Source organism: Fusarium graminearum, chromosome 2, assembly GCF_000240135.3.
Source record: "Fusarium graminearum PH-1 chromosome 2, whole genome shotgun sequence".
Classification (NCBI taxonomy): Eukaryota; Fungi; Ascomycota; class Sordariomycetes; order Hypocreales; family Nectriaceae; genus Fusarium; species Fusarium graminearum.
The window spans coordinates 2,377,279-2,402,636 of NC_026475.1; the positions used below are offsets into that span (position 1 = coordinate 2,377,279).

Genomic DNA, 25,358 nt, shown 5'->3' on the forward strand with positions numbered 1-25,358 from the left:
GCCTATAGGCAGGCTTCAGAGAGAAGAGGTACTTCGGTATATACCTCTTGCCCTGTCTATGACCTTTTACGACGAAAACCGCAGTAGAACCATGTTTGGAAGATCAATTGCATCAACAAGTCTTCTTCTACAGGTGCAGTTCTTCAAGCATCTCAACAAGCGGCTCTTCACCCCTTTCAACTCGCCATCGATTCGTCGCCTCCATTGGCCCCGACAAGCCTTTGAATAACCAGCCCCATTTCTCAACAAACCCTGGCGACATCTCCCATCCAGAAATATCCCATGGCGGCGACCACGCAATCATACCGCGTTTCTCCATCTCGTCATCTGGATACCCTTCATACAACCCCCCGATACAATCCGCCCACAGATCGTCCTCGTCAAAGGTACCCGTCGCATGAATCAAGTTATCTCTTCCTTCTGGTGACGGAAACAAATCAATCCAGTCTCCGTGCGGTACTGTCTGTTGGAGAAGTGTTGGAAGAAGAGCAGCGGGAATACACTCAGGGTTTGAAGGGTATGGAACTACATGAATGATCTCCTGGTCGCATTCGAGAGGTGTACAGAGAACCCCAGATATTAGGCTGCGGTTGACGGATAGAGCGCGGAGAGCGTTGTACTGAAGGAGTGTAATGAGATGGTCTGGACAGAGAGGAAAGATAATGTTGGACTGATTGTTCTGTGTTTTCCAAGGCATCAGTGGGTTTCTGGAGTTGTATAGTTGTTTAGCGTTGGATGATGAGACGTTTGAGATGAGTTCTTGTTTAATATCCCAAAGGTCAATTGTTGTTTCTTGCTTGATAACCGTTGAGTGGTTCTTTTTCTCTTGAGCTTTGCGTTTTCCTGTCCTATGATTAGTTAAAACACACCAAGCTTATTATTCACTTACTGTATGCTCTCATATTAAGCCTCGTCTGTGCCCTTCTTCGTGCTGCAGCGTCCTTTGTTCCTGTCCAGTTATCTGCTTTGTCTATCGCCTTTTTCCGGTAAGTAAGACATTCTTAACCCCGACGGACCTAGGCACGAACCTCAGCCAATTGTGGCATCCGTGTGATCTCTATACATGACATAGTCGCGGCTTTTGACTCGTGGAAAGCCATCTTGTCAACAGTTTGTGAGGAAAATGATGAAAGAGGGGAGATTTTCTGGTATGCACTCTGCTCACTCACAGAGTCAGAGTAATCATCCGAAGGATCGCAAGAGGCGCAGACTGTGTAGTCACTCTATTGGCTGCGGATATAGCGACCAACTGCACCAGGCTTAGTGTCATGCAAGCTGCTCACTCGGCAAGGGTAACAATCCTACCCTTTGGGGATAAGCTTTGATATGCAAGTTGCTCACTTGCAGGGATGAGTTGGATCGTATGCAAGCTGCTCACAATTGAAGAATGGGTAGGATGGAATGTTATCACAAGGGCAAGAAATGTAGATATAAAGATGCCCGTTGTCGTCGCTCTTTTCGAATTATTCTACTCATCAAACCAAACACAACAGACACTTCACTTGAACATTTCAACACAATCATCTACCCACCTCAATCAACTCGACTCCTTCTATCCAACATCATCACTCTTCTCAACCTTCTCAAAATGTCTTTCCATCCCGATAACCTCCCCAGCCTCAACGGAAAGGTCTTTATCGTCACTGGCGGCAACGCTGGAATGTGAGAATTTCTTCTACAAACTTTGCAAGATTCATATCACTAACATTAACAGGGGCTATTACACTGTCCTTCACCTCGCAGCTCATGGCGCCCACGTCTACATGTGCTGTCGCTCACTAGAAAAGGGTAACGCAGCCATCGCAGAAATCAAAAAGGAACATCCATCAGCCAACATCGACCTCCTACAAATGGACCTTATGGATTTCTCCAGCACCGTCGCAGCTGCCAAGCACTTCCTCACTCGCGAAACATCTCTCCACGGTCTGATCAACAATGCCGGCATCATGGCTACGCCTTTTGACATGACAAAGGACGGTCACGAAGCTCAATGGCAGACAAACTATCTTTCACACTGGGTCTTTACCGAGCACTTGATTCCTGTGATGCAAAGGACCGCCAAGACACTGCCTCCTGGTAGTGTGAGAATTGTCAACCTCACCTCTTCAGGACACTTGGGCGCACCCAAGACAGGTATCAACTTTGATGACCTCACTCTCAAGGACCAAGGTGTATGGGAACGTTACGGCCAAGGCAAGCTTGCCAACATTCTTCACACAAAGAGCCTCCACAACAAATACGGACCTGGCTCTGAGAACAAAGATGGCGAGATCTGGGTGACAGCCGTTCATCCCGGTCTCGTCGAGACAAACCTCGCCACTACAGTCGACCCTACAGAAAAGGGTATGCTGACTCTTGTTTCTGCTCTGCGCTGCTTCAGAATGCTCTGGACTGCTGACAAGGGCTCTTGGAACAGTCTTTACTGTGCGGCTAGCCAGGATATGAAGGCTGAGCAGAGTGGACAGTATATGGAGATCTTTCATCGGTTTGGTGAGCCTTGGTGGGCGAGCAGTGCGGCTAAGGATGAGGAGCTTGCTAAGAAGCTTGATGTGTGGACGAGGGAGACTATGGGCAAGGAAGGATGGGTTCAGTAAAGAGTTGTCACTTTTGAATGCTTGTCTGTTTATAGAGTGGAGGATTTCTTACAAAGGAGTGGAGTAACATTTAATCTATATAGAAGGAACTGCTCAATGTCTATCAATTTCATACTTATACCAAACTACATCACAGCCCAAGACCTAAAGTCCTTGCACCGCATATCCTCATCTATCAACCCATCAACAAACAAACCACAGAGTACAATTGTATCCACTTAGAAACCTCATTTCTTGTGGTTGTCCTCCAAAAGAGTCTCGAAAGCCTTGCGAGAAATGGTCCAAGTAGGCCCGTTGGGCATAGCACCAGGACTGCGTGGGAAAACCGAAGCATCAACAACCCTCAGCTTATCAACACCACGAACACGAAACCTCGAATCAACACACGAATCGCCATCATCAGGTCCAATAGTACAAGTCGAAGAGGCATGATGACTAAAAGCCATGTCCTTGATCTCTTGCCTCTCATTCTCGGGGTCAGGGATCAACTGCTTGTATGGGATACCAGTTGCGTCGAAAGCACGTCGCAGCATCGCGATACCCTCAGCAATAGCATCGAGATCACGCTCGGCAGACTCGGAGAAGTAGTTGAAGTTGATGTTGGGCCTGATGCGGGGGTCGGATGAGTTGAGACGGACGGTTCCTGCGCTGTTACTGGTTTGCATCTTGACGACGGCGTGCATCCAGTATGCGGGATCGATGCTGGAGAGTTCGCCTCGGGAGTAACCAGGGTAGAAGCCAGTAAGACCGGCCAGGCCGATGCCACTTAGGAACATGAGATCGGAATCTTCATCCCAGCTCTGGCTGGACCTCCAGAGAGCTCCGTAGCCACTATCGCGAGCGGCATACGGGCCAGCGGCATTGTCTCGCCATTCCACAAAACACGGGTCTTGGTCATCGTACGTACCGGTGCAAGGAGATCCTTCAACAGGCTCGTACCAGTTTTCTTCAGCTTGCATCTGAACGGGGACTTCGTAGTTGTCGTGCAAGTTGGAGCCGACAGCAGGCAAATCGACGACCACGGGGATATCCCAAGCCTCTAGTTCCTCTCGTGGACCGATGCCGCTGAGCATGAGAATCTGAGGGGTGTTGAAAGCACCTCCAGAAACAATGACTTCGTGCTTAGCAAAGACTTTCCTCATCTCGCCAGTTTTTTCAGGGTCATAGCGGCCGTCGGCAGAGTAGAGGCCTTCACCGACCATGTACTCGACACCATAAGCCTTGGGCTTCTCACCGTGGCGAGATTGCTTGAGAAGGACCTTTGTAGCGAGGGAGTGGAAGCTGACTGTCAAGGGGTGTCCTGCATCGATGACCTCGTTGATGTAAATACCGGCACCGCTTCTGGCACCGGTGCTGGGATCGATTGCTGAGGGAGTGCTGTAGAGAGAACCATCCTTGTAGCGGTCTGGGTCGGCACCATTCATGTCGCGTCGGAAAAGCTCAACCATTTCGTCCGTGTTTTCGACGTCGATGCCCTCAGTCTGCTGGAACATTTGCTGGAACATGTTGGCAACATTAGGTTCCCTGATTTGGATAGTGGCGTTGCTCAGATCGTTCTATATATGTCAGTATACTGACAGACGGGAGAGCAGGATTACTTACCACAAGGTAGCCGTCGAAGCCATGCCCAGGGGTACCTTCAGGTACATAGGTACAGTTTTCGAGGTTCATCAAGTGTCGTCGCATATGCTCGTGTCCCCAAGTCTCATCACCAGTGAGGTTTGCGATGTAATCCCATTCATTATCAGGAGACCAGATAAAGTTCATAGCGTTGACCTGGGCACTGCCACCCAGGGTTGAGCCACGAGGATAGTACAAACCGGCACTACATCACAGTTAGCTTCCGAACTTTTGTAAGAATGATATTTCGTACGGCTTGGCTCCCTCTGGTGGATCAAGACCAACGTAGTAGGAGCCGTTGGTCTGGATATAAGTGTACTTGGGATCACGACGGGCTGCTTCAAAGTCTTGGTAGTGGTTGACAAAGAACTGCCAAGAATGACCTGGGGTCTCTGCAGCAGTCCTGGCACTAAATGAGTGTTAGTAGGATACTATCCATCTGGTTTCTGTACGCACAGTAGTGGGAATGACTGGAGAAGACTGGTGTGGTTATCACCTCCAGCTTCGATCAGAAAGACGGAGTGTCCCTCTTTTGCCAGATTGGCCCTTTGAACTGGTTAGTCTCTATGGCTCCCATTTGGTCTAAGTACTCACGCAAGAGAACCACCGCCAGGACCGCTTCCAACAATGACATAGTCGTAGATGTCGTCCTTGGTCGCAGCGGTAGACCCGACAGCTAAGGCAGCCGCCAGAGCGAATCTGATGCGATGAAGAATCATGTTGGAAATGAAATGATAGCGAAAGGTTGTTGGTATTAGTGACTGTTGCTTGATGATTTTCTTTCTCAAACCGCAGAGACATCGACTCTTATATACCATCCAAAATCATTATGTTCGACCTCAAAGTCATCTCTGTACTCTATGTATGTCATCTACTGAGCTTCAACGTCACTCCCAAATCAGTAAATAAAGCATACAGCGATACAGGTTCCATCGTTTCCGAAGTTATTCACGTCTTGGCCTTTTCACAGCCCCAGGACCACGTCACTTTGATTTACTCGACCGAATATTGCCAGGGACAAATACACGGTAGTCATTGGTATGATAGAGGTCCGCGGACGTCTCCAGGTCAAGCTACTGTCAGAGTGCTGACGTGCCAAGGTTAACTCAGCTTTGAAGATCGGCGTTGGGGAAGTAATTTGAGGGAGGCTTACATTGTAAGCTGAGACACTCGTTCACTCAGCCCGGTACCAGCACGAATTAACAACAAGAATTTTACTCGGCATTGCTCTTGAGTCTCTTTTATTCTCTCTGACCCTTATTTAGTCTGCATAGTGAATATAGCATCGTCGTGGTTTTATGATGCCGTGGGTAGTGCATTATACATCGGATGAATGATGATACCCTGTAGTGATGGGCATGTAGCCCAACGAAACTTAATAGTCTAACTGGCCAATACTTACATTATAGCTTGATTCAAATCTTGATTGTGTTGGCTGGGATCCAGTGGTGAGACATGCCAAGTCAAAAGATGAAGTGAGCAATGTAGGGGATTCAAAGCATGCTGACGATTTACTCGTACATCACCCAGAGACTCGAGAATTCTACATAACTCACTCTGTATCTTTCGGGGACTTTAGTCGCAGTATAACCCAAACCCTGGGCAGGATGTTGAACAAAGTTTTAAGCTATGTCTCCGAAGCATCTGTAATGACTAGGGGGCTGACTGCATAAACCTTCCGCCCTGCATATGACCAATGATGGAGAGTATTTTCCGAGGGATTACTTCCTTAATTTTAACAGCCGGAGATAAATATCTTTCCAAATATAGACACTTAAGATGCTAGTCAGTGGGCTTTTCAACCGTTCCTACGAGCCTAGATAATAATATCACAAGATCTTAAGGTAAGGAACCCAAAAACAAAAGGTTCTTGACCACAGAACAAGTAAAAGACATCTTGATATGCCGTTTTCCATCTATAAAAAAAAGTAACAGAAAATCCAAAAGAAAGGTCTCGGAGGGAGTCGAACCCTCGCTGGCGGAATCAGAATCCGCAGTCATAACCGTTAGACCACGAAACCAGTTATAACCGTAAGACTTAAGTTTGTGACGAAAGCGTTTGACTTTGTCGATTATGAAGTGATGGTAACTAATCAAAGCCATCGCTCACCACGAGTTCTGCAGGGTAATCGTGGAGGATATGAAGTCAAAGTCTTCTCAAGAACAACATGTTTCATTCGGATATTTATTGGTCAGTGAAACATGTCTATTAGATTTCAGTTTCCTTCTGGTATATGTTAAAATTTTGACTCCCAAACTGGTACTTTTTCTGCACGGTTCTCACAACCAGCTGCGATGATAGTTCTTTGAAACTTCGAACTGTCGGATTTCTACCTGAGTGATTCTTTGTCTTACTTGAGAACTTTCTGACTGCCTGAATGGACGACAACACCTTTGTATACTGTGCATGAATTTGAGACTGGGGTTACATTGTGACTCGTGTAACAGAGAGTGCCACAGCGCTTACCATGTCGTTTCTCCCTGTCATATCGACAGCCTGATATTGTACGTACAACTGAGAACAACTGCATTTACTCTGCCACTTCATACCACCTTGTCTTTGTTGTTCCTCTCGAGTCTTGAAGCAGACAAGTTAGCCTTTGACAATAACGTCTGGCGCTAAATTATCGCGGAATTCACTGTTGTCAACTTTAAGTTTGTCATGGTGGAACCAGTCTGGGGTCCGCAGACCTCGTATCTCAAGTAAGTCCTGTTTATGCTTATTTATTCAACTCAGCACTAATTGACTTTAGTTTCTGTGAAGAGGTATTATTCTCCAATTGACTCCGCATCAGCACTAATAACAATTAGGATTACATCGTGACACGCTACATTGCCGAGTTCATCAACACACTAAGCAGTCTTGCTTACAGTCAGTTGTGCGCTGTCCACCACATATATCTTCTGACGTCTTTAGTTGTCTACGGAATCTATGGACTTGCCAGCTGCGACAAGTTCCCAACGGCCTCCCGCCTCATTCCATATTGTGGGTTGATGGGCGTCGGAATTTGTTCTGGTGGCTACCACATGACGCTCAAGTACCACACCCAGATGTGTACGCCTCCCCTTCACTCAATGGACGTCTCTGATAATCTTGTTTACCAGTCGACGAACTATCAATGCACCTCCTCACTACACCACTCCTCTATCGATTGCTATCCTATAATGCCAGTCCCCAGCGCACAAAGCTAGTAGGGTTGGCCCTTTCAACACTCTTCACAACTGTCATGATCACCCACGTTGTTCTCGACGAATTCCTCTTACATGCCATATCTTTCGGGCTAGGAGTTCTAATAATAGCTCGACGTTCGATACAGATCATCTCTCAACGAACTCTTGATCTCGACACGCGGCGCGATCTACGAAACATCTCGATTGCTGGTATAAGCTTTTTTATCTTCGGGTATATGGTCTGGCTGATCGACAATTGGGCCTGTCGCTACTTAATAGACATTCGGCACACCGTTGGTCTACCTTTTGCATTCTTGTTCGAACTGCATGGATGGTATGCTCAAGTTGACCCTGACACATAAACTTTGTTGACTGACAGGATTTAGGTGGCATTTCTTCACAGGCATCGGAGGTTACATCGCTGTCATTGTCGTTGACTCCATTACTTCGAACGAAAAGGTTGACAACCCTACATCCAGACTGGCTTGGCCTGTACCTTTGGTAGCTCAACTCATGGCCAGCTCTGTAGTAGCGAAGCCAGCCTAGTTTGAGGGTTAGGAATGAAAAATCGTATCATCTGTTGTTGTTTATAACGTAGGAGCTTCAAGAGTTCCATCTGTAGAGTATATTATCCAATAAAATATTGGACCTGTATTGCAATTCCCGCATGTCGCGAAACATGACTATGTCAATCATTACTATTCTATACCACCCATACTTGGGTCTACGTCAACCCTGCCTTGGGAAGTGGGTTATGTAAAAACCGGCACTGATCCAGTGAGTGATGGGAATACGAGACCAGCTCTAGTGCATATAGATATGGGCTAGGATATCATCAGTATTTACGTCTGGTCATCTTCCAGTCCCTATTTCTTTCGACACATCTTCCCAGTAACCTCACAGCTCCCTGGCAGTAAACGTCGTCAGCCGACGAAACTTGGGAATCAATGTGAGCCCGTCACTTTGACGCTCAGCAGTCATATAGCCCTGTTCTCCCACATCATCCACCTTGTCCTCAGGATTCTCATACGTCAAATGCGGCGGATCCTCTGCCCAGCAGAGATGACGAATCTTGGCAATCTCGTACATCAGAACGACCCTGCAAACAATGACTGAAGCCATGAGCCGTCCTATAAGAGGCATGCAGTCTCTAACCGAGATGAATAGGACACTTGAAAAGACGAGCGTGCCGAATATGATGTGTGCGGCGATAAGTAACGAGACGAAGCCCACGAAAAAGCTGTAGAAGAGTGTCTCTGGCAAGAAGAATATTTTTGTAGTTCCTCTCCTCTGCCATGGGACTATCCACGATTTTATCCATGCAAATGCATCGCCGTCTTCATCGTACACTTCATGCTCAATCCGCACACGTAGACTAAGTGATATGGCTGCAAAGATATGCGCTGAAGAGCCGATAAAGAACCAGAGTAGAATGAGGTAGGATAGATGTGGCGCGAAAACCAATACAACTCTGGAACCCATCTCGTGACCCAGCTGAGCAACGTTTGCGATGCTGACAAAAACTAACACATACTCGGCGATTAAGATGAGTGTTTCTGTACCGAAAGAATAAAGTTGGAGTCTGAGACGTCCCTGGCGTCTCTCCAGCGGTTGAGACAGCTGACGATGCTCAAACAGACGCAATGGTGGTATGCCAGGAGAACCTAGGCATAGACAGAGGGCAAGAAATGGACGTCTCCCACAGATGAACAGTGTGGAAGTCTCCTCGACACCTGATCCGAGAGAGCTCAATATGGCTGGTGTCAGACCCAAGACGACATTTGCAGCTGCCATACCAGCCTTCATATATTCAGGGGAATATTTGACGATGCAGTCTGCAAGAGGAATGACATTCGCACAAGTAGAGCCAGACCCAAGCCAACGAGATGTCTTGTACCATTCTGATCTCGGCATTTTGCCATCCATGTAAATAACATATTCTGCTGAGGAATTGTCGCGGATGATGCGCTCAAAGATGAATCCCCATTCCGTATAGAAAACGTGAAAAGGCTCCATGTCAGCGATTGCGGAACCGACGTGGAGGATAAGGACAGTGGCAGAGAGTACAAAGATATGTTGAGTGAAGCGATTCATGGTAACGACAGGATTGTAAGTACAATATAGGAGATGTGCGCTTATTTGCATGTAAAAGATAGAACTAACTGATTCACTCCATGGAATAGATCTGGTCCTTCAACATTCTTTTTATCATTCATTATTATGCAGCCTGATCAAGTACTTTGACAGTGTTCTCTTCCCCGTATCTTGACGGTTGCTCTCTGCATGTAAGCAGCCAGTGGGATATCCAAACCGTTGTGTCACGCACACTCTACATATGGCAAGCCCAGCGAAAACCTGGCGAACAAAAGCTATGGCAGAAGTACATAAGGCGGTCTTCAGCACCTGTACTTATCACCCAACTTTGAACGGTGGTTGAATGCGGGACTAGAAGGGTGTGTTAGTTCCCGGAGAACGTATTCAAATGGAGGAATCAGATTTCTCAACTGCGAGAGCCTTCCTTGATGTCACTGTAGTACTACCGTCAGCCATCTTCACAAGAGATGGGTCGAAGCGCGCGGTAATTTGTCATCGATGGGACTCACGAATTATCGCCAGTGTATATGACCATCAATGCATCACGGCCTTGACATCTGGCTTCATGTCGAGGCCGCCACAAAATATGAAAGGAGCGAGGACTGGTCGATAGGAAAAAGAAATCAAAATGCCAAGATAGAGTGGTTGTCAGACGGGTGAGAGACTGGGCGCATCGGGATGAAGAGGTATTTGGAAATGTCACAAAGTATCACAGTACAAGACCTTACTCTAGTAACTACTGAGCCCCGTGTCTCAACTGTACTTCTATTCATGCCAACTGGTCAAAGTAATTGGCCAAAGGCACGAAGTTTTCATCAAACCTATCCGCGTCAACATTCTATAAGGTAGTCGTTTGTTACACTATTGAAAAGTTAATGGTGATTAGAAAGGTCGGTCAATATCCTTCCATATTCAATTAACTTCACTGCTACAGTATACTTGAGAAAGACCTCCGTCACATTCACATTATAGATATGTAGTACGTATTCATCTATCTATACCAGCCACTTGAAAGGCAGAGATGCATTCCGAGAATCCTAATGATAACGGCTTTTCCTTTAATCCCGATGCATATAGCCTTTGCCAATCAAGATACGACTTTGCCCCTTCTTTTCGAATTCTCGGAGATTCTTTACTATTGGGGGTGTCCATTCCAAGGTGAGGGAGAAGACTCGCCAATGTCAACCGCAAACAGTATATAAAGTCACTAGTACTGTCCTCAACCGCGACACTGATAATGAATCTCCTGCATTGAAGAACTTTCAGCTTCAGTCTCGAGGTGGTACAGACTTCAAGTAAATGATTTAGCTTGTCCATTCGACGTCTCCTGCTAAACAGACGTCCCCAGAGATTTTCAGCTGAACGAACATCGTTGAGGCTCTTGACTAATTTCTATTAATATGCGCCCTAGTGATGTCAAGAATATTCCGAGACCTTATACCGAAGGCTTGCATTTTGAGGCCCCCCGCCAAGACAAGATACCCCTGAAGCTGATCACAAGTCCAGGTCGAGTAACCATACTTCATAGCCTATTCAGCCTTTTGAACCACATCGATCTTAGCTGGCTCCCAAATAAACTCTGCGACCAGGACCTGATGGTAGTATTATCTCTGATACAAAACTTACAGGTCCTGTCATAACCAATAACACGTTTCTTTCAAAGATTCATCCTTATCAGGGGCAGAATGGCTGAAAATCTGAGGATGTACTGTTTCACAATGTCATCGATGCATGATGTTTGTGTAACACAGTATTGTACAGTATAATGCAATCTCCAATGTTAGCCGTCTCGGTAATCTTCACTCGGAACAGTCAGTAAGCGCCTCCCACCCCTTCTGAATGTCACCACTGGGATAACCCATTATGGTTCGCTGTATGGGTGTAGCAAAGGGGCAAGTAATCAGGCTGCAGTGGCATATGAGCTGAGAGGTTGAGTGTCTGAACAGCAATATTTTGTGTCTATTTTCTTTCTTCTCTCTTGCTGTGTTTTCGTCTATTGTCGTCTTTTACTTCGTCTTTTACCGAGGATTCGGGTGAATTTGTTGTACTTTACGTTTCAAGTCCATCCTTTCACATTTTCAGCCAAGGCGATGAACTACCTAGCCTGTTACCCCAAGCCGATGCGAGGTCTGGCGTTTGTTTTGTTGACTATCCAGATTTACTTACCCTTAGTTTCTTCCAAACAGGCACCGGCCCAGACCGTGGTGTCTTCAATCCTCAATGACACCAATCTGGCAGTACCAGAGTACATAACACGGCATGGTATGGAACTAACCATCTCTTTATCTCTTATACCAATTTAAATGGCACAACATGTTCTGTCATGAATAATAATAACTGGCGAACAGCACCGCTTGTTTATCTTCATTCAAACGATCCATTCTTGCCAGCGGATATCCTCACTCACGTCCGACATACGACTCCTATGATCGATTGCAAGCCCGTCCCTGATCTACCAGAACTTGATCTTGATAACCTGGCCATCCTCAACGACGTCCCTGTCCACGGCGATCAAGTAGTCGCACTTACTTCCAACGACAATGTTACGAACCTACCGTCATGGCTTCTCGGAGAAGCTCCCGATGATACCGGCAGGATAGCCAACTCCACGCCGTGCATTGTTCTACTCGTCGAGCGGAGTCAACGAGATGTTGATGCTTATTTCTTCTATTTTTACTCTTACGACCAGGGTGCAAATATTTCGCAGGTGTTGCCACCCTTGAATAGTCTGGCGGGGGGCATGGCTGATGGGATGCATTACGGTGACCATGTTGGCGACTGGTAAGTCTTGTCGTTTCGTCACTTAACTACTTTCTTGGACTGATTGTATCCAGGGAACATAACTTTGTTCGCTTCCGCGATGGAAAACCTACTGGGATTTATTACAGTCAACATTCAAGCGGCGCAGCATATAATTGGAATGAGGAAGGCTTGTCACTCAGGAATGATCGGGTATGTCGAATAATTATACAGCCGAATATTTCATCATGAGACTGACATATTTATAGCCTCTTGTATTTAGTGCCTGGGGCTCACACGCCAACTACGCATCGTCAGGGTGAGTCAAGTCTCCACGATTGAACACTTCTATCCTAACCCACGGCCCATCACAGTGACCACGTTCACGACAAAGCTCTCTACGACTGGTGCGATGCAGGAATACTCTGGGACCCCGTTTTGTCAGCGTACTTCTATCACATGGATCCCACAACCTTCAGACTAACGCGCCTGTCGCCTCCCGGATCGACGTCACGTCCGGCGACAAATTACACATCATTCTTCTACTTCACCGGCATATGGGGTGATGCAGAATACCCAGAGAATCATCCTAATCAAAGAAAGGTTCCTTACTTTGGTCTCAAGCGCTACGTCTCAGGTCCACAAGGTCCAATCTGGAAAGGACTTGTAAGAAAAGGGCTGTTTCCCGATGACCCTGAGCCGAAGAAGCTGATCCAGTACGTTGTTGGAGCTTTCATGACTTTTTATCCATGTTGTCTCAAAGGATGGAGAGTTTGGATCTTTCTGGCAGTGCTTATAGGAGTCATTGTATTCATGGTACTTGGGATCAAGCAAGGTGTGACGCGTTATAGAACTAGAAGAATGGGCTACAAGAGGATAGATACTGAGATTCCTTTGAGTAATCTCAGTTAGAACTTTAACTCGCATTAGAAAGCCTAATGTATAATTTATTCATGGCAACATCTTTGGGTAATTGCTGTTTAGACTGAGATAAAAAAAACATGCAAAAGATCTCAGATATGATTTGTTCTTGTCCTTCGATTTCCGCAAGCATTCAATATTATACATCACTTGACAAGGTTCTTCTACAAATAGGACGGATATCTAGAAATTTTGGTATTCGAGACATCACAAGTCTTGTGAGCAGCTACAACTATGAGCTTGGGGGAAGTTGTCAATTTAATTCAGTATGTGTCTGTGATCTGTGCTAACTGGGGGTAATTAGGGGTGTCATGATCCTCATATCTCATCGTCCCTCTGTACGATTGTCATAAAGCAAATTTAAAAGCCGATGTTCCCTTGATCCCATGATGCCATGCCCTTCGTGAACATTATTTGGTGGTGCCACACCACAAGTCCAAAACTTATTCGTGTTCCCTTTGTAAATCTCAGCTTGGGCCTTGCCTACCTCAATCTTCATCATCGCTGTCCGAACTGTCGTCCATAGGCTCGTCTTCAGAGTCAATTCCCTCTTCCATGACAGGCTCTGGGATAGTGTCCGGAATGTCCAGGTCTTGATCGAGGATATGTCTTTCAAGATTCCCCTTCTCAGCCCAAGCGACCTCCCAGGCCTCGATGTGAGCACGGATATTATTTTGAACCTTGGATTTCTTCGCATTCATCACAGGATCTGCGGAGCAGTTCTCAACAAGGTTGTTGACCAAAAAGGATAGCTGTTGCTGGACATTGCGCGGGCCTTCAGAAGCGGCGTCTCTCAGCTGAGCTGGCACCTCAGCAATTCTTTCGGCGACACCATCCACAAGGCGGTTGATGATCCCTTCACAGATTATGGTGTCATCTTCCCTCACCTTGGCTTGTATGGTTTCCTTGCGCCTCGCAAATGAACCAGTTCCGCCTGCATGTTCTCAGTTCCCATTCATATCATGACATTAATGTTGAATAGAATCACTTACCGTCCTTCAGAGCAACTTCGAATGTTGGTTTCATTTGCTCTTCCAAGTACCCGGCCACATTAAGGGCAACGATGGCCGATTTTTCAGCGACTGTTTCCAGTACATCCCCAATTTTCGTCTCGGTAGTACGCTGGGAAGTTTCTAGGATGGGTCGCATGTTTGCAAAACAAGCTGCGAGAGGTGGCACTTTTTCGTTGATCACACGCTGAACAGCGTTCAGGTACTCGGCGAAAAGCCTTGAATAATCCGACATCATAGGTCTTTTGATGAGCGGAAGCTGCTTGTTCATCTTCCTATCCCAGTCCCTGCTGAGGGTCTTGAGAATGGGTGCGGCTCTGGTCAAGTTGTTAGAGGGAGTAAGTGAGTAATAGAACCGTACATTACTCACAGGTTCTCGATCCAGTTGTATGTAACTCCGATGCTAGGGCTTTTGAATGTAGAGCCATTGCGTCTGATACAGGCGACATAGGTACTCCAACCCATTTTGTCGACACTGTTCTCAACATCGGGGTACTTGTGGGCCCATTTCTGCACAATCCGTTGGGCTTCACCTAAGAACCGCTTCTTGGCGCGGTCCTTGCGTTCGAGAGGGTCAAGTTTTCTGATCTCGATACAGGCTTCGGCGAGTTTAGATCCTAGTCTCTACAAGTCTTCAGTCAGAAGCGTATTCAAGGTCGAAGGGCGGCAATTGAACTTACGTTGGTGTAGAAAGCATGGGTTTCAGCCAAAGCAGCATCTACTTCTGATCGTGTGAAATCAAAGTCGCCATCCCGACCATTTGTTGCAGAATAGATGCGCATCATTGTCATGAGGTTCTGGTATCCATCCAGGGTCTCATCCAGATGCTTCTCGCGCTTCGCCAAGGTAGCTCGGTGAAGCCACTTCTCTGCAGCAGGAACACCTGTATAGGTCTGGGTCGGGAAACCAGCCATCGGTTTCTCGTTGCCCTCCAGCTGCCAGAAGGCCCTGGTTGAGACTGGTAGGATAGGAAGAATGTACTCAGCGTCTGGCTTAGGCTTTTCAGAAACCTTTCCATTGTCCATTCTGCTCTGTCGTATGGCGAAATCATCACGAAGGCGTTTGATCACACGAGCATTGCGAGTTTGAATGGCTCGATGGTGGACCCAATCTCGGATGTAGTTCGTCTCGATAGAGTTCCTTGTTGAGCGTGCCTCGCATTGCTCAAGTCGTTTATCAGCGTCATTGAATACCGCGGCCTTTTCATCCAGCTGGGCTCGTAGAGTCGACAATTGCGCGTCACTTGTGTTTGGATTAGCTGTGGGAAATTGTTAGCTTGTGAAGCTCATAAGGGCAGGGGACTTACTCTGCAAGTTTAGTTCATGCTTGTTTTTCGCTTTGTCATACGACTTTGTGGCTTTGTTCCTCTGGCTTTCGGCCTTCTTCTTGGCTGACTTCAACTGCTTGCGGGTGCTTCTGATTTCAGCCTTTTCATCCTTGAGATCGGCAAGTCTGTTTTGTTTTTGGACCATGTCTTTGTTGCGGGCCAACTCGGGACACCCAGTGATGTATGAGTCCACCTTCATATCGTCCATTTTGGACGCGATGACACAAAACCCCCGGCCATCCATCTTTCCACGGATTCTCATCTGGGCCTCGTCGAACCCATTTCGCATGAGGGTCTGGCCTTGCTTTTCATCCTTTGCGCGGATGATGGGACTTACCACCATACGTACATCCAGGGTGTGAGAAATCTTTTCAGCAACCTCAGAACGACTTTCAACAGCATCACCACATCCAGGAAGGTCAACAAGGGTAATGCCAGGCTTCAAAATGTCAGCCTTAGCAAAAATGTGAACACTTTTTACCAGTGGCCAGGCGGAGAATTGGTTTCCACCCCCATAGGTGCTGGTGCTTGAATCCAGGAATGGCTTGATAGACTCTGCCAGTATCTCTACTGTACTGGCGTTGAACTCTGCTCGACCATCACCTAGAAACTTCAAGGCAGTAAAGTTCTTATAGAGAACGCTTTTCGTTGCCTTTCTATACGATAGCTCATGAGGGCATTTCTCTGCAATTTGGAGTAGTTGTTCTTCGTTCAAACCCCAGACAGCCTGGACCCTGGGGAGTTGATGCTCGATCGTGCTTCTGGACATGGCTATGCTATCGGCTTTCTCGCCATCGTTGTCGTTCTCGTCCATTCCACTTGCCACTAAGAGCTTCCAGTGATTTAGTTCTTCCAAGAGTGACGCGAGTTCAGTCCGGATCTCATCTTTTGGTCGAAAGAAAACTTGAGCGCGGAACCGACGAGCAGGGTCGTCCACCCAGTTCCAGGAGACCTTTCCGATCACAGCGGTAGCGGCAGATTCCTGTCCGGATGGGAAAAGCTCAGGAATCTTGAGGAGCGATCCCAAGAACGATGATTTGCCTGCTCCTGTAGGCCCTTCGACTCCGACCAGAATTTGGCGTTGCTTGTTTTTGTTGCGAATTTCATCTACTCGGCAATTAGTCGAGGGTTTTGAAGAGAAAAGAGTCAAGTAATACTTGCCATACTCGGCGCACCAGTGTTTGACGATCCTGAGTCCCATCATCACTGCCTCAGGGGTGTCGCGCGGGATGTTCAGCACAGGATCAAGTGCCTTCCTGATTAGTTCGCAATAGTTTTCGGCTTGCATAACGGCCTTCTCCTTAGTTTTGAGACGATCTACATCGCCCAAGTCCTGGCATACTCTCCACGGAAATTCGACCGGGGCGCAGACGACACCAGTGGTAGCGTCGGCGCGGCGCTTTGGGCTAGATGCCTCGGGTACTTGTTCCAGGTCCGGGGATCGCTCGCGCTTCACGAGCGTGGGCAAGGCCACGGTACCTTCAGGCTCCATATTGGCGGATGAGGCACAGCTGCGTAGTGAAATATTGAAAGTACTTTTAGAAACTGATCATGAAGGTGCAGGGTGGACGATGGAATAATAGGGGATGAGGACAGTCGGAGATGACAGAGGGAAATGATCTCACCTTGAGTGAAGCTATTATCGGATGGTTCTGTAGGCGGCACAAAGGCTGTGTTGGATGAAAGTGGAAAGATGCCTGGGCTACTCCTAAGGATTGTGGAGGAGAGAAGGTGGTGATGCGAAGTGAGAAGGAGAAGAGGTGTCGCATTCAGAATGAAAGCAGTGGTGTGGAGCGGAGGCAGTGATTCAGCGTTGATTTCCAAGGTCTTATTGTTTGAACGAGTATTTCGATGCTTCCAAGTGAAAAAATAATTGAACGGGCCTCGCTTGACTTGATACAAAGAACCAGTTGACCCTTTGTCAGTTGTATCCAGTTGATGGTTCCCAGGACTTAGGTATCCATGTCCCCAAACATTTCCGTTCCATTCACTTTAGAACCTGCTACTTGATAATAGAACTATTCTTAACCTCTGTATAAATCAGGGGATATCAGAAGTTGGCCATATCAGCTCGCCATGGTTTTGAGCCTCTTTTCCCATTTATATACCTACCCATCATCTTCCACCTCTTCATTCGGTTCTACCACCGGTATGATTCTTCAGTGAACTGAAATAATACAGACTATTAATGCGTATTACCAACAAACAATTTAAAATATAAATGCAAACCTCTACTGCGTCGATTTTGAGCCGGCTAGCATGTACATCGTCCTTCAGGGTAGTGTTTAATAAACTCATGCTGAGGAATTAAAGCAGCGACATGGAAACAAATCATTTTAAGCTCCCATCTTTTAATAGTTTTAATACTGGTTCTGTATTTCCAGATGGTGAGCCCATAGAAATAATCATGATCAGACTGCAATCCGTAGAAGCTGAAGAGACTAAATCAGTGGGTCAGTTTCCCACTCTCAAAATGCATTTGATGAGCAGTTTATTTTTGCACCCCAAAACTCACGGTACCTGAAGTCAGTGGACCCTGCAAGCTTACCTAATACCCGGCTCTCCACCTTAGTCATCCACCTTCTTTCCCTCGCGACCCCTGACAACTTTATACACGTCTCCTCAAGACCGACATCATCAATCGCCATCGACGACACCCCGCGCTCGTTCAAGCTTACGTTCCTTACTCAAACCGCCAAAATGACCCGCGCCCAGCAGACCATCTCTCTCGCCCTCCTCGTCTCCTCCGTACGCTCTCGATTCCCCCGACGCTCCTCGATCCACATGGACTAACCACGGTGTATAGCTCTACCTTGCTCTCTTCCTGGAGCTCATCCCTCTTCCTCCCCTGATCCAGGAGCAGATCGTCCCTGTGGTACGTTTGGCATTAACAACTCATCCAACGAGTACATTCTACGATCAAATTGATGTTCTAACACGCTGCAACAGCTCCCCTTCTGGGCACTCGTGTCCTTTGGCGCATACCTCCTCTTCCGACTCGGCTTCGGCATCCTCACCTTCAACGACGTTCCCAACGCGCACAAGGAGCTCACGGCGGAGATTGAGCAGGCCAAGGTCGAGCTACGAAAGCTCGGCGTCACCGTCGACTAATTGCCTACCGAATGAACTACGATGATCTAGATGGGGCAAAAAGGGGGTTGGATGCATTTTGGCTCTTGGGGCCTAATCAACTTTAATCTACAATAATCTGGTATCTTGCTGGTGTGGCCCGCGCGAAAAGATTTCCTTTACACCACGCCAATGCATTCGTAAACTTTGCCATATATCCCGACTCTATCATGATTGCTCGCCTGCGATGAGCGCTACAATTGTTCTTACAGCTGTTTCTATGTCTTGGTGACCATGTACAAGTTCTTCAAAGAGTTTGGGGATCTTGCCAAGCACGCCTCGTTCGTCTGTTTGATGCCCTGTGATGTTTTGTTAGTAATGGTGGAAATATCGACGGTCGCTGTACTCACATTTGCCTGGGGCGCCGACCAAGACGGAGAGTTTCGTCTGTGCTTCTCCCGTCCAGTCAAACTCCACCTTCCAATTGAATCGTACATTGGTGCTCGATTCTTCAGCATCATTGTACGGTATTGAGATGTCGTAATGTTGCTGGCCCATGTAGCGGATGAGGTCAGCCTTTTTAACAGTGTCTACTCCTGCTGGCTCGTCCATATCCTCGTCCCCATCGTCGTCTTTTCTCCGTCTCTTCTTTGTTCGCATCTGCGTGGTTACTTTCGATATACCGTCCTTGGTACTCAAGGTTTGCTCCAATTGACACCAGAAGCCAGCTCTCTCAATAGCAACGCGGAGCCACTCGCCCATCGCCCACGACAGGATACCCACATTGCGCTGCATAGAACGGTTGCAGTCACCTGTGCAAATCTTGTGAATGAACGGACCTAGCTCAGGCTTCGCAGCAGGCTCTAGAGTCGTGACAGCTAAATCGAGGACCGAAAGCTCAAGAGGGTTGACAATCATCTCCACCTTTGCTGTAAAGAGACCAGGAATTTCGCGCGATCGAAGGACGATAGAGTGAAGCTGTCTGAGAGGTTGATCGTCGGTTTGCGGTAATATCGAGATCGTTGATGATGCCGTGAATGGTGTAAACAGCTGAAGATAAGGCAGTTCTTCATTTGCCGTCATTGGAACAGGGTAATGTGACTTAATATAGGCTAGCTTGTCCTCCACAGGCGCAGAGGGTGCTGGGGCGATGGCCTTTCCGAATGGGAGGTGAGCTGTAGGTTTCAAGGCTGCTTGTAATAATTGCTGCGTCGATGTTTGACTTGGCTCTGCATCCGCGTCCATGAGGTGACGTTGGATGAGGTCAATAACTTCATTTTGGTCCACGGGCGCAAGAACGCGACCAGACTCTTGCATCGCGCGAATCCGTTCATTCTCTCTTCGTGCAACTTCAAGGTCCCTCTTCAAAGACTCAATTTCTTTCTGGATCATCTCTCGTTCCTTTTTCTTTTCTGCGTCCGGATCAAATGGGCGTGTCTGTCTTGCGTCAGACGCAATTGTCGCTGCTGGCTTTCTCTCTTGAGAAGCGGATGCATGGCTAAGGTCCTTCTTTGGCTTCTCGAAACGTCGTGATGGTGGTTTTGTGAGGGGGGAATTATGCTGTTGCGATGGCTCGCGGAACCTGACCGGGCTATTCTGGAAGCTTTTGCGCGGCCCATTATCGAGCGGTGGTAATTGAGGTACAGGTTGTGATGCTGCTGGAGGTTTATTTCGGGAGTTGTCCTGGGCCAGACGCGGGATTCTGCTCGGTGGCATGGAAGCTGGAGGAGGTGAGGGGGAGGGCTCTGGCAGAGATGGTGGTGGGCTTGGAGAGTCTTGGTTTGATCCGGGAGCCGGTTCCGCTGTCACGTCCGGTTCAGACACTGGTTCCGATTGGGGTTCCAGTTCGACCTCTGGTTCTGGTTCTGTTTGCTGTCCTGGAGCTTGAGCGGGTGAAGATAAAGCAGGTGAGGGTGATCTAATCTCAGACGACGACCGAGGTGGGAGCTGAATGTTGAGAGAAGAGAATGATGGAGCTGGCGAGGGACTTGCGACAGGTGAGATAGACCTGGCTAAGGATAGTTCCTCGGACGGGAGTTGGTCCAATGGAACAGACGCTTCGCTCTCCGATTCCAGCACAGGTTCGTCCGCAGGTCGTCCAATCTGAAATTCTGGCATAGAAGCTGGCGGAGGTGGTGGTGAAGAAGCCCGCACTGCTGGCGGTAACTCCGGTTCAGGCATCGAAGCAGACGGCGCATCCTCATTCCCCTGCGCTCTAACCGGCGGCGATCTTCTCAATCCTCCACGTCGAAAAGGGTCAGCGGGCGGCGTATCAATCTCCATCCGTACACCAGTTTCCGGTGATCTCCTCAATCCTCCACCACGAAATGGATTAAAGTCATCTTCCATTGTCGCCGCCTCACCCGGGCGCGTTGGCGTAGGAGCATCACTAACAATCCGACTTGTCGCCAAGCGCGCAGCCAGAGCTTCCGAGGGACTGTCAAAAGTTAATTGCGCCGAGGTTCTAGCAGTCGGTAATTTCTGTGGTGATCTAGACATTCTTCGCTCAAATGCTTCTGGGTGATGTCTTGACATGCTGGCTTTAGTTGGTGATGCATAAGATGGGCGTCTTTTTCGAGGTGACGCGCTACCGTCAGTGCGCTGTCTTTTCGGCGCAGATTCCTCCATATTTGTAAATCATAAATGAGTGTGATTTATTCTGATCTTTTCATTTCCTGGATTTTTGAAAGCCGTTTCCAGTCATTTGTCGTTTAATTGATGTTTGTCGCATTGGTACTTGTTTACTTGAACAGGCCCAGTCGCGTCTCAGAGTCGGCCTCACCGCTTGCCGAATAGGGAAGCTAACCTATACTTAGCGGCAGAATAGTGGAATTAATGATGGACGCAAAGAAAACAATATCCAACGACAAGAGGTATTGAGTGCATTCCAGTTCAAATCACATAGTAGACTCCATGTTACTAATTGAGATGTCATTAAAGACGAATTCTTCAGTTTATTTGCCGGGAAGCGGGCATACTAAATACTAACCTAACTGGTTTGCAATTTACTTTTGCCCAGCTAAGTAGAAGTCTGCAGTGAATACGAGCGGCACAATTTCGATAACAATGCCTCCTTGACTCATAACATGTTGTTGATCTAAACTGACAAGAAGGAAAAACTACAAAGCCTTCTGTGTTAAGTCCTATGGTGTCATTGATGTCGATTTCGTGGATGCCATACAAATACGACGCGAGGAGCCCGGCTGCCAGAGACACTGCCTACGTTCAAACCGAACCACATAGAAAGCTGATGAGGGATGCTAAACAAAACTTTGGCCTTGTCGAGCTTCTAAAGGATGTACTGGATTTCAACTTTCTGGTGCTGCTCACTGACGTTCAAAGACTCCAATTATTTTATATCTACTTTAAACAATCATATCACCAATTCATTACCTTCAAATCTATCAAAACTGTGTTAATCATATCATGTAAAATTACTCAACACGACATGTAGGGCCTCACAGCCGAGTTTCGTCCTGGTTGGCAACTTGCAATCATGATTGGTCTCAATGCGACTAGAGCAAGAGGGAAACAGGACCACATTGCAGTGAAATTTCTTTGGTACAGGAGGTTCTTCCCAGCGCAATACATGCCGTTGGTTGGACACTCAGTCCTCCTATACAGGGGTTAGTGCTGACTGCATGTTCAGCTGATCGAGTAAAATCGTCTTCCATGTCGCTACGGCATGATTCAACTTCAGACATCTTCGACTAGAATTTTGCTCATCTCTGTAGCGATTGTGCTACGTTATACGGCAACGGTGCGGCAAGATGTTGACCACACAAAGAAGCCAGATCATACTCGACCCCAGAGATTACAAGGTTGCATGGATTGCTCCACTCGAGATCGAAGCCAAGGCTGCCATGCATCTACTAGATGAACTACACCCAGGCCGGTTTCCCGTCGATCGAGGCGATGACTATGTGTTCCAGGCGGGCGCTATGGCAGGCCATAGTATCGTTATAGCGACTCTGCCAGCGGGCCAACACTACGGCAACGTGTCTGCGGCTGGACTCGCTGGCCAAGTGAAGAGGTTTTTCCCCAACCTCTGGTTTGGCTTGCTCGTCGGGGTGGCAGCAGGGCTTCCCGACCTTTCCTGTGTCCCAGCACGCGATATTAGGCTGGGTGACGTGCTTGTCGGCCTTTCCGTTGGCGAGAGTGCTGGACTGGTTCCATATGATCTCGGCAAAGAGACGGATGATGGTTTCCAGCCATTGCGACTTGGCCACAGCCTCTCTATGACAGAACCAATTGTACGATCGGCTATAGGCAACATAAGACTCCAGGCACCCAACGACACCGAAGTCTTCTTGCCATACTACGAGAAGATATGCAATTGCAAACACGCCACTGGCACATTCGCTGATCCAGGGCAAGACAATGACATACTATTCAACGATGATGGAGATGACAAAGTCGTTGAGCGTCCTCGACGACCAAAATCAAACTATCAACGCGCTCGAGTGTGGTATGGCCCTATCGGGTCAGGAGATAAGCTTTTGAAGAACGCGAAAAAGCGGAATGAATTGAGGGACAAATATGGTATCATTGGCTTGGAAATGGAAGCCGCAGGAATCATGAATCGAATTCCAGTTGGCGTTATCCGAGGAGTATGCGATTATGGCGATCGACACAAGAACAAAGATTGGCAACCGTATGCCGCAGCCATGGCGGCTTCTTATGCTCGAGCGTTGCTTGATGAGATCCCGTCAAGTCAGATGACTACAGACATGATCCGTGAGTTGGCATTGAAGCTCAAAGAATTGGGTTCATTGCTAACGACATGCCAGAGAAGGTCCATACATCGTGCTGTTATATTCCTCATCCCAGAAATACCCGCTTCACTGGTCGAACAACTTTCCTCAATACGCTGGAAGATAAGTTTTTCGGCCCAGACCCAACTCATAGGGTATCGCTAGTCGGCCTTGGTGGGATTGGCAAAACTCAAATCGCGCTTGATTTTGCCTACCAATTGAAGGAAAAACGACCAGACTATTCTATTTTCTGGGTGCCAGTCCTGAGTATTGATACTGTAGAACGTGCTTATGGTGATATCGCAAAGCAGCTTCGGCTGCAGAAGACTAGCGAGGACGAGGATGTGAAGGACCTGGTCTGTAGGTATCTCAGCTCAGACGAAGCTGGCAAATGGCTCTTCATTGTGGACAATGCCGACGACCGGCAACTCGTTAATGGATCCTACAAGAAGCCAGGTTTGGAAGAGTACTTGCCTCAGAACGAGAATGGTATTGTCTTATTGACGACGCGGTCTGGGCATGTTGCTGAGGACTTTGCGCAATCAGAAGTCATCGATATCCAGCAGATGAATCTGGAAGAAGCTACGACTCTCTTGAAAAAGTCTCTGACTCAAAGGCAACTGCTCCAGGATGAAGTAGCGATCGTCAAGTTACTCACCTACCTGACCTGTCTCCCCCTGGCTATTACGCAGGCTGCCTCGTACATCAACCAGACTAAAGTACCTGTGCGGACATATCTAGGCCTCTTGCGAAACGACGAGGTTACAGGTATGAAAGTTCTCGAGAGGGAGTTCAGAGGCAATACCCGGCGTGACAGGAGCTCCCAAAACGCTGTAGGAACAACATGGATTGTGTCTTTCCGCCAAATCCAAAAATCGAACCAACTCGCTATTGATCTGTTGTCATTCATATCCTGCATAGATCCACACGCAATTCCACAGTCGATATTGCCTGATGCAAGGCCGGGCGTATTGGAATGGGCCCTTGGCACGCTTTGCAGCTTTTCTTTTCTGGTCTGTCGCGAAGAAAGCGACGTGTTCGACATGCACGGCCTTGTACACACTGCAACACGGACTTGGCTTCAGAGGCAGAACCAGGAGAGACAGATATCAAACAACGCGATACGTCACCTTGCGGCAAAGTTCCCCGGAATACGCGATGCTCACTATGACGACTTGAGAAGGGAGTATCTGCCACATGTGATGAGGTTACTAAGCCGAAATCATGAAGACCATCCGGTGGAAATGTATCAGCTTTTTGAAAAGGCTGGACAATCCTTTTCTGCGGACAAACAGTTTGAAGAAGCGATAAAGTGTTTTGAGAAGGTGTGCTGGTGGAGACAGTGCTTTAATTCCGAAACAGATCGTGATCGACTAGCAGCAGAACATAACCTTGCGAGTACATACATTCAGGTCCGACGACTTAAGCAGGCAATTATGGTCCTTGAGCGCATAGTAGCAGTTGAGACGCAGATCCTGGATGAAAAGGACCATAATCGATTGGCATCAGAGCACGAGCTTGCAAGTGCATATATTCAAGTTCGACAGATCAAAGACGCAATCGAAATACTTGAGCATACAGTATCAGTCCAAGGACAGATTTTGGATGAGAGGGACCACATTCGACTAGCATCAGAGCACGACCTTGCAAGTGCATATGCTCAAGACGGACGAATGAAGGAGGCAATTGAAATGCTTGAGCATATTGTGGCAATCCAGGAAATGCTAGATGAGAAGGACCATACTAGACTAGCATCAGAGCATGTACTTGGAATCGCATACCTTGACGACGGACGAAATAAGGAGGCAATCAAGATGCTTGAGCATGTCGTGGCAGTTCGGAAAATGCTGGATGAGAAGGACCACAATCGACTCGCGTCAGAGCATGAACTTGCAACGGCATATCTCGACTACGGTCGGGCTAAGGAGGCAATAGCTATGCTTGAGCATATTGTAGCGGTTCAGAAGATGCTAGACGAGAAGGACCGCTATCGACTAAGATCTGAGCATGAACTTGCAACAGCATACCTCGACGATGGTAAGACTAAGGAGGCGATTGA

The 25,358-nt window shown here is 47.6% G+C and overlaps 10 protein-coding genes and 1 non-coding gene across 11 annotated transcripts; 5 read left to right on the top strand and 6 right to left on the bottom strand.

Annotated features, from left to right (window-relative positions):
• Positions 1-127: 127 nt before the first annotated feature.
• Positions 128-1,100, bottom strand: FGSG_08284 (uncharacterized protein; the record flags this gene model as incomplete). Its single annotated transcript, XM_011322209.1, has 3 exons — positions 128-843; positions 890-977; positions 1,029-1,100. The coding sequence occupies 3 exons, from the start codon at positions 1,098-1,100 to the stop codon at positions 128-130; spliced, it is 876 nt and encodes a 291-aa protein (XP_011320511.1).
• Positions 1,101-1,588: 488 nt separating this feature from the next.
• FGSG_08283 (uncharacterized protein) lies at positions 1,589-2,594 on the top strand (the record flags this gene model as incomplete). Its single annotated transcript, XM_011322210.1, has 2 exons — positions 1,589-1,662; positions 1,715-2,594. The coding sequence occupies 2 exons, from the start codon at positions 1,589-1,591 to the stop codon at positions 2,592-2,594; spliced, it is 954 nt and encodes a 317-aa protein (XP_011320512.1).
• Positions 2,595-2,821: 227 nt separating this feature from the next.
• FGSG_08282 (uncharacterized protein) lies at positions 2,822-4,933 on the bottom strand (the record flags this gene model as incomplete). Its single annotated transcript, XM_011322211.1, has 5 exons — positions 2,822-4,150; positions 4,197-4,419; positions 4,468-4,623; positions 4,671-4,760; positions 4,809-4,933. 5 exons carry the CDS (start codon positions 4,931-4,933, stop codon positions 2,822-2,824), a joined length of 1,923 nt encoding a protein of 640 aa, XP_011320513.1.
• Positions 4,934-6,163: 1,230 nt separating this feature from the next.
• On the bottom strand, positions 6,164-6,235 carry FGSG_20714. Its single transcript has one exon. It is a non-coding gene; the product is annotated as a tRNA-Gln (tRNA).
• A 641-nt stretch (positions 6,236-6,876) lies between these two features.
• FGSG_08281 (uncharacterized protein) lies at positions 6,877-7,931 on the top strand (the record flags this gene model as incomplete). The annotated part of the gene is made up of 6 exons (XM_011322212.1): positions 6,877-6,917; positions 6,968-6,980; positions 7,026-7,086; positions 7,132-7,269; positions 7,320-7,719; positions 7,772-7,931. The coding sequence occupies 6 exons, from the start codon at positions 6,877-6,879 to the stop codon at positions 7,929-7,931; spliced, it is 813 nt and encodes a 270-aa protein (XP_011320514.1).
• A 351-nt stretch (positions 7,932-8,282) lies between these two features.
• FGSG_08280 (uncharacterized protein) lies at positions 8,283-9,299 on the bottom strand (the record flags this gene model as incomplete). Its single annotated transcript, XM_011322213.1, has 1 exon — positions 8,283-9,299. One exon carries the CDS (start codon positions 9,297-9,299, stop codon positions 8,283-8,285), a length of 1,017 nt encoding a protein of 338 aa, XP_011320515.1.
• Positions 9,300-11,197: 1,898 nt separating this feature from the next.
• Positions 11,198-13,164, top strand: FGSG_08279 (uncharacterized protein; the record flags this gene model as incomplete). Its single annotated transcript, XM_011322214.1, has 7 exons — positions 11,198-11,215; positions 11,666-11,741; positions 11,828-12,260; positions 12,314-12,431; positions 12,488-12,537; positions 12,593-12,934; positions 13,149-13,164. The coding sequence occupies 7 exons, from the start codon at positions 11,198-11,200 to the stop codon at positions 13,162-13,164; spliced, it is 1,053 nt and encodes a 350-aa protein (XP_011320516.1).
• A 959-nt stretch (positions 13,165-14,123) lies between these two features.
• Positions 14,124-16,968, bottom strand: FGSG_08278 (uncharacterized protein; the record flags this gene model as incomplete). Its single annotated transcript, XM_011322215.1, has 4 exons — positions 14,124-14,466; positions 14,520-14,773; positions 14,830-15,407; positions 15,456-16,968. 4 exons carry the CDS (start codon positions 16,966-16,968, stop codon positions 14,124-14,126), a joined length of 2,688 nt encoding a protein of 895 aa, XP_011320517.1.
• Positions 16,969-18,100: 1,132 nt separating this feature from the next.
• On the top strand, positions 18,101-18,808 carry FGSG_08277 (uncharacterized protein). Its single transcript, XM_011322216.1, has 3 exons — positions 18,101-18,224; positions 18,283-18,351; positions 18,426-18,808. Exons 1-3 carry the CDS (start codon positions 18,177-18,179, stop codon positions 18,585-18,587), a joined length of 279 nt encoding a protein of 92 aa, XP_011320518.1. The 5' UTR covers positions 18,101-18,176; the 3' UTR covers positions 18,588-18,808.
• FGSG_08276 (uncharacterized protein) lies at positions 18,774-21,173 on the bottom strand (the record flags this gene model as incomplete). Its single annotated transcript, XM_011322217.1, has 2 exons — positions 18,774-18,904; positions 18,956-21,173. 2 exons carry the CDS (start codon positions 21,171-21,173, stop codon positions 18,774-18,776), a joined length of 2,349 nt encoding a protein of 782 aa, XP_011320519.1.
• Positions 21,174-22,315: 1,142 nt separating this feature from the next.
• On the top strand, positions 22,316-24,610 carry FGSG_13401 (uncharacterized protein; the record flags this gene model as incomplete). Its single annotated transcript, XM_011322218.1, has 3 exons — positions 22,316-23,282; positions 23,582-24,545; positions 24,595-24,610. The coding sequence occupies 3 exons, from the start codon at positions 22,316-22,318 to the stop codon at positions 24,608-24,610; spliced, it is 1,947 nt and encodes a 648-aa protein (XP_011320520.1).
• Between the last annotated feature and the right edge of the window lie 748 nt (positions 24,611-25,358).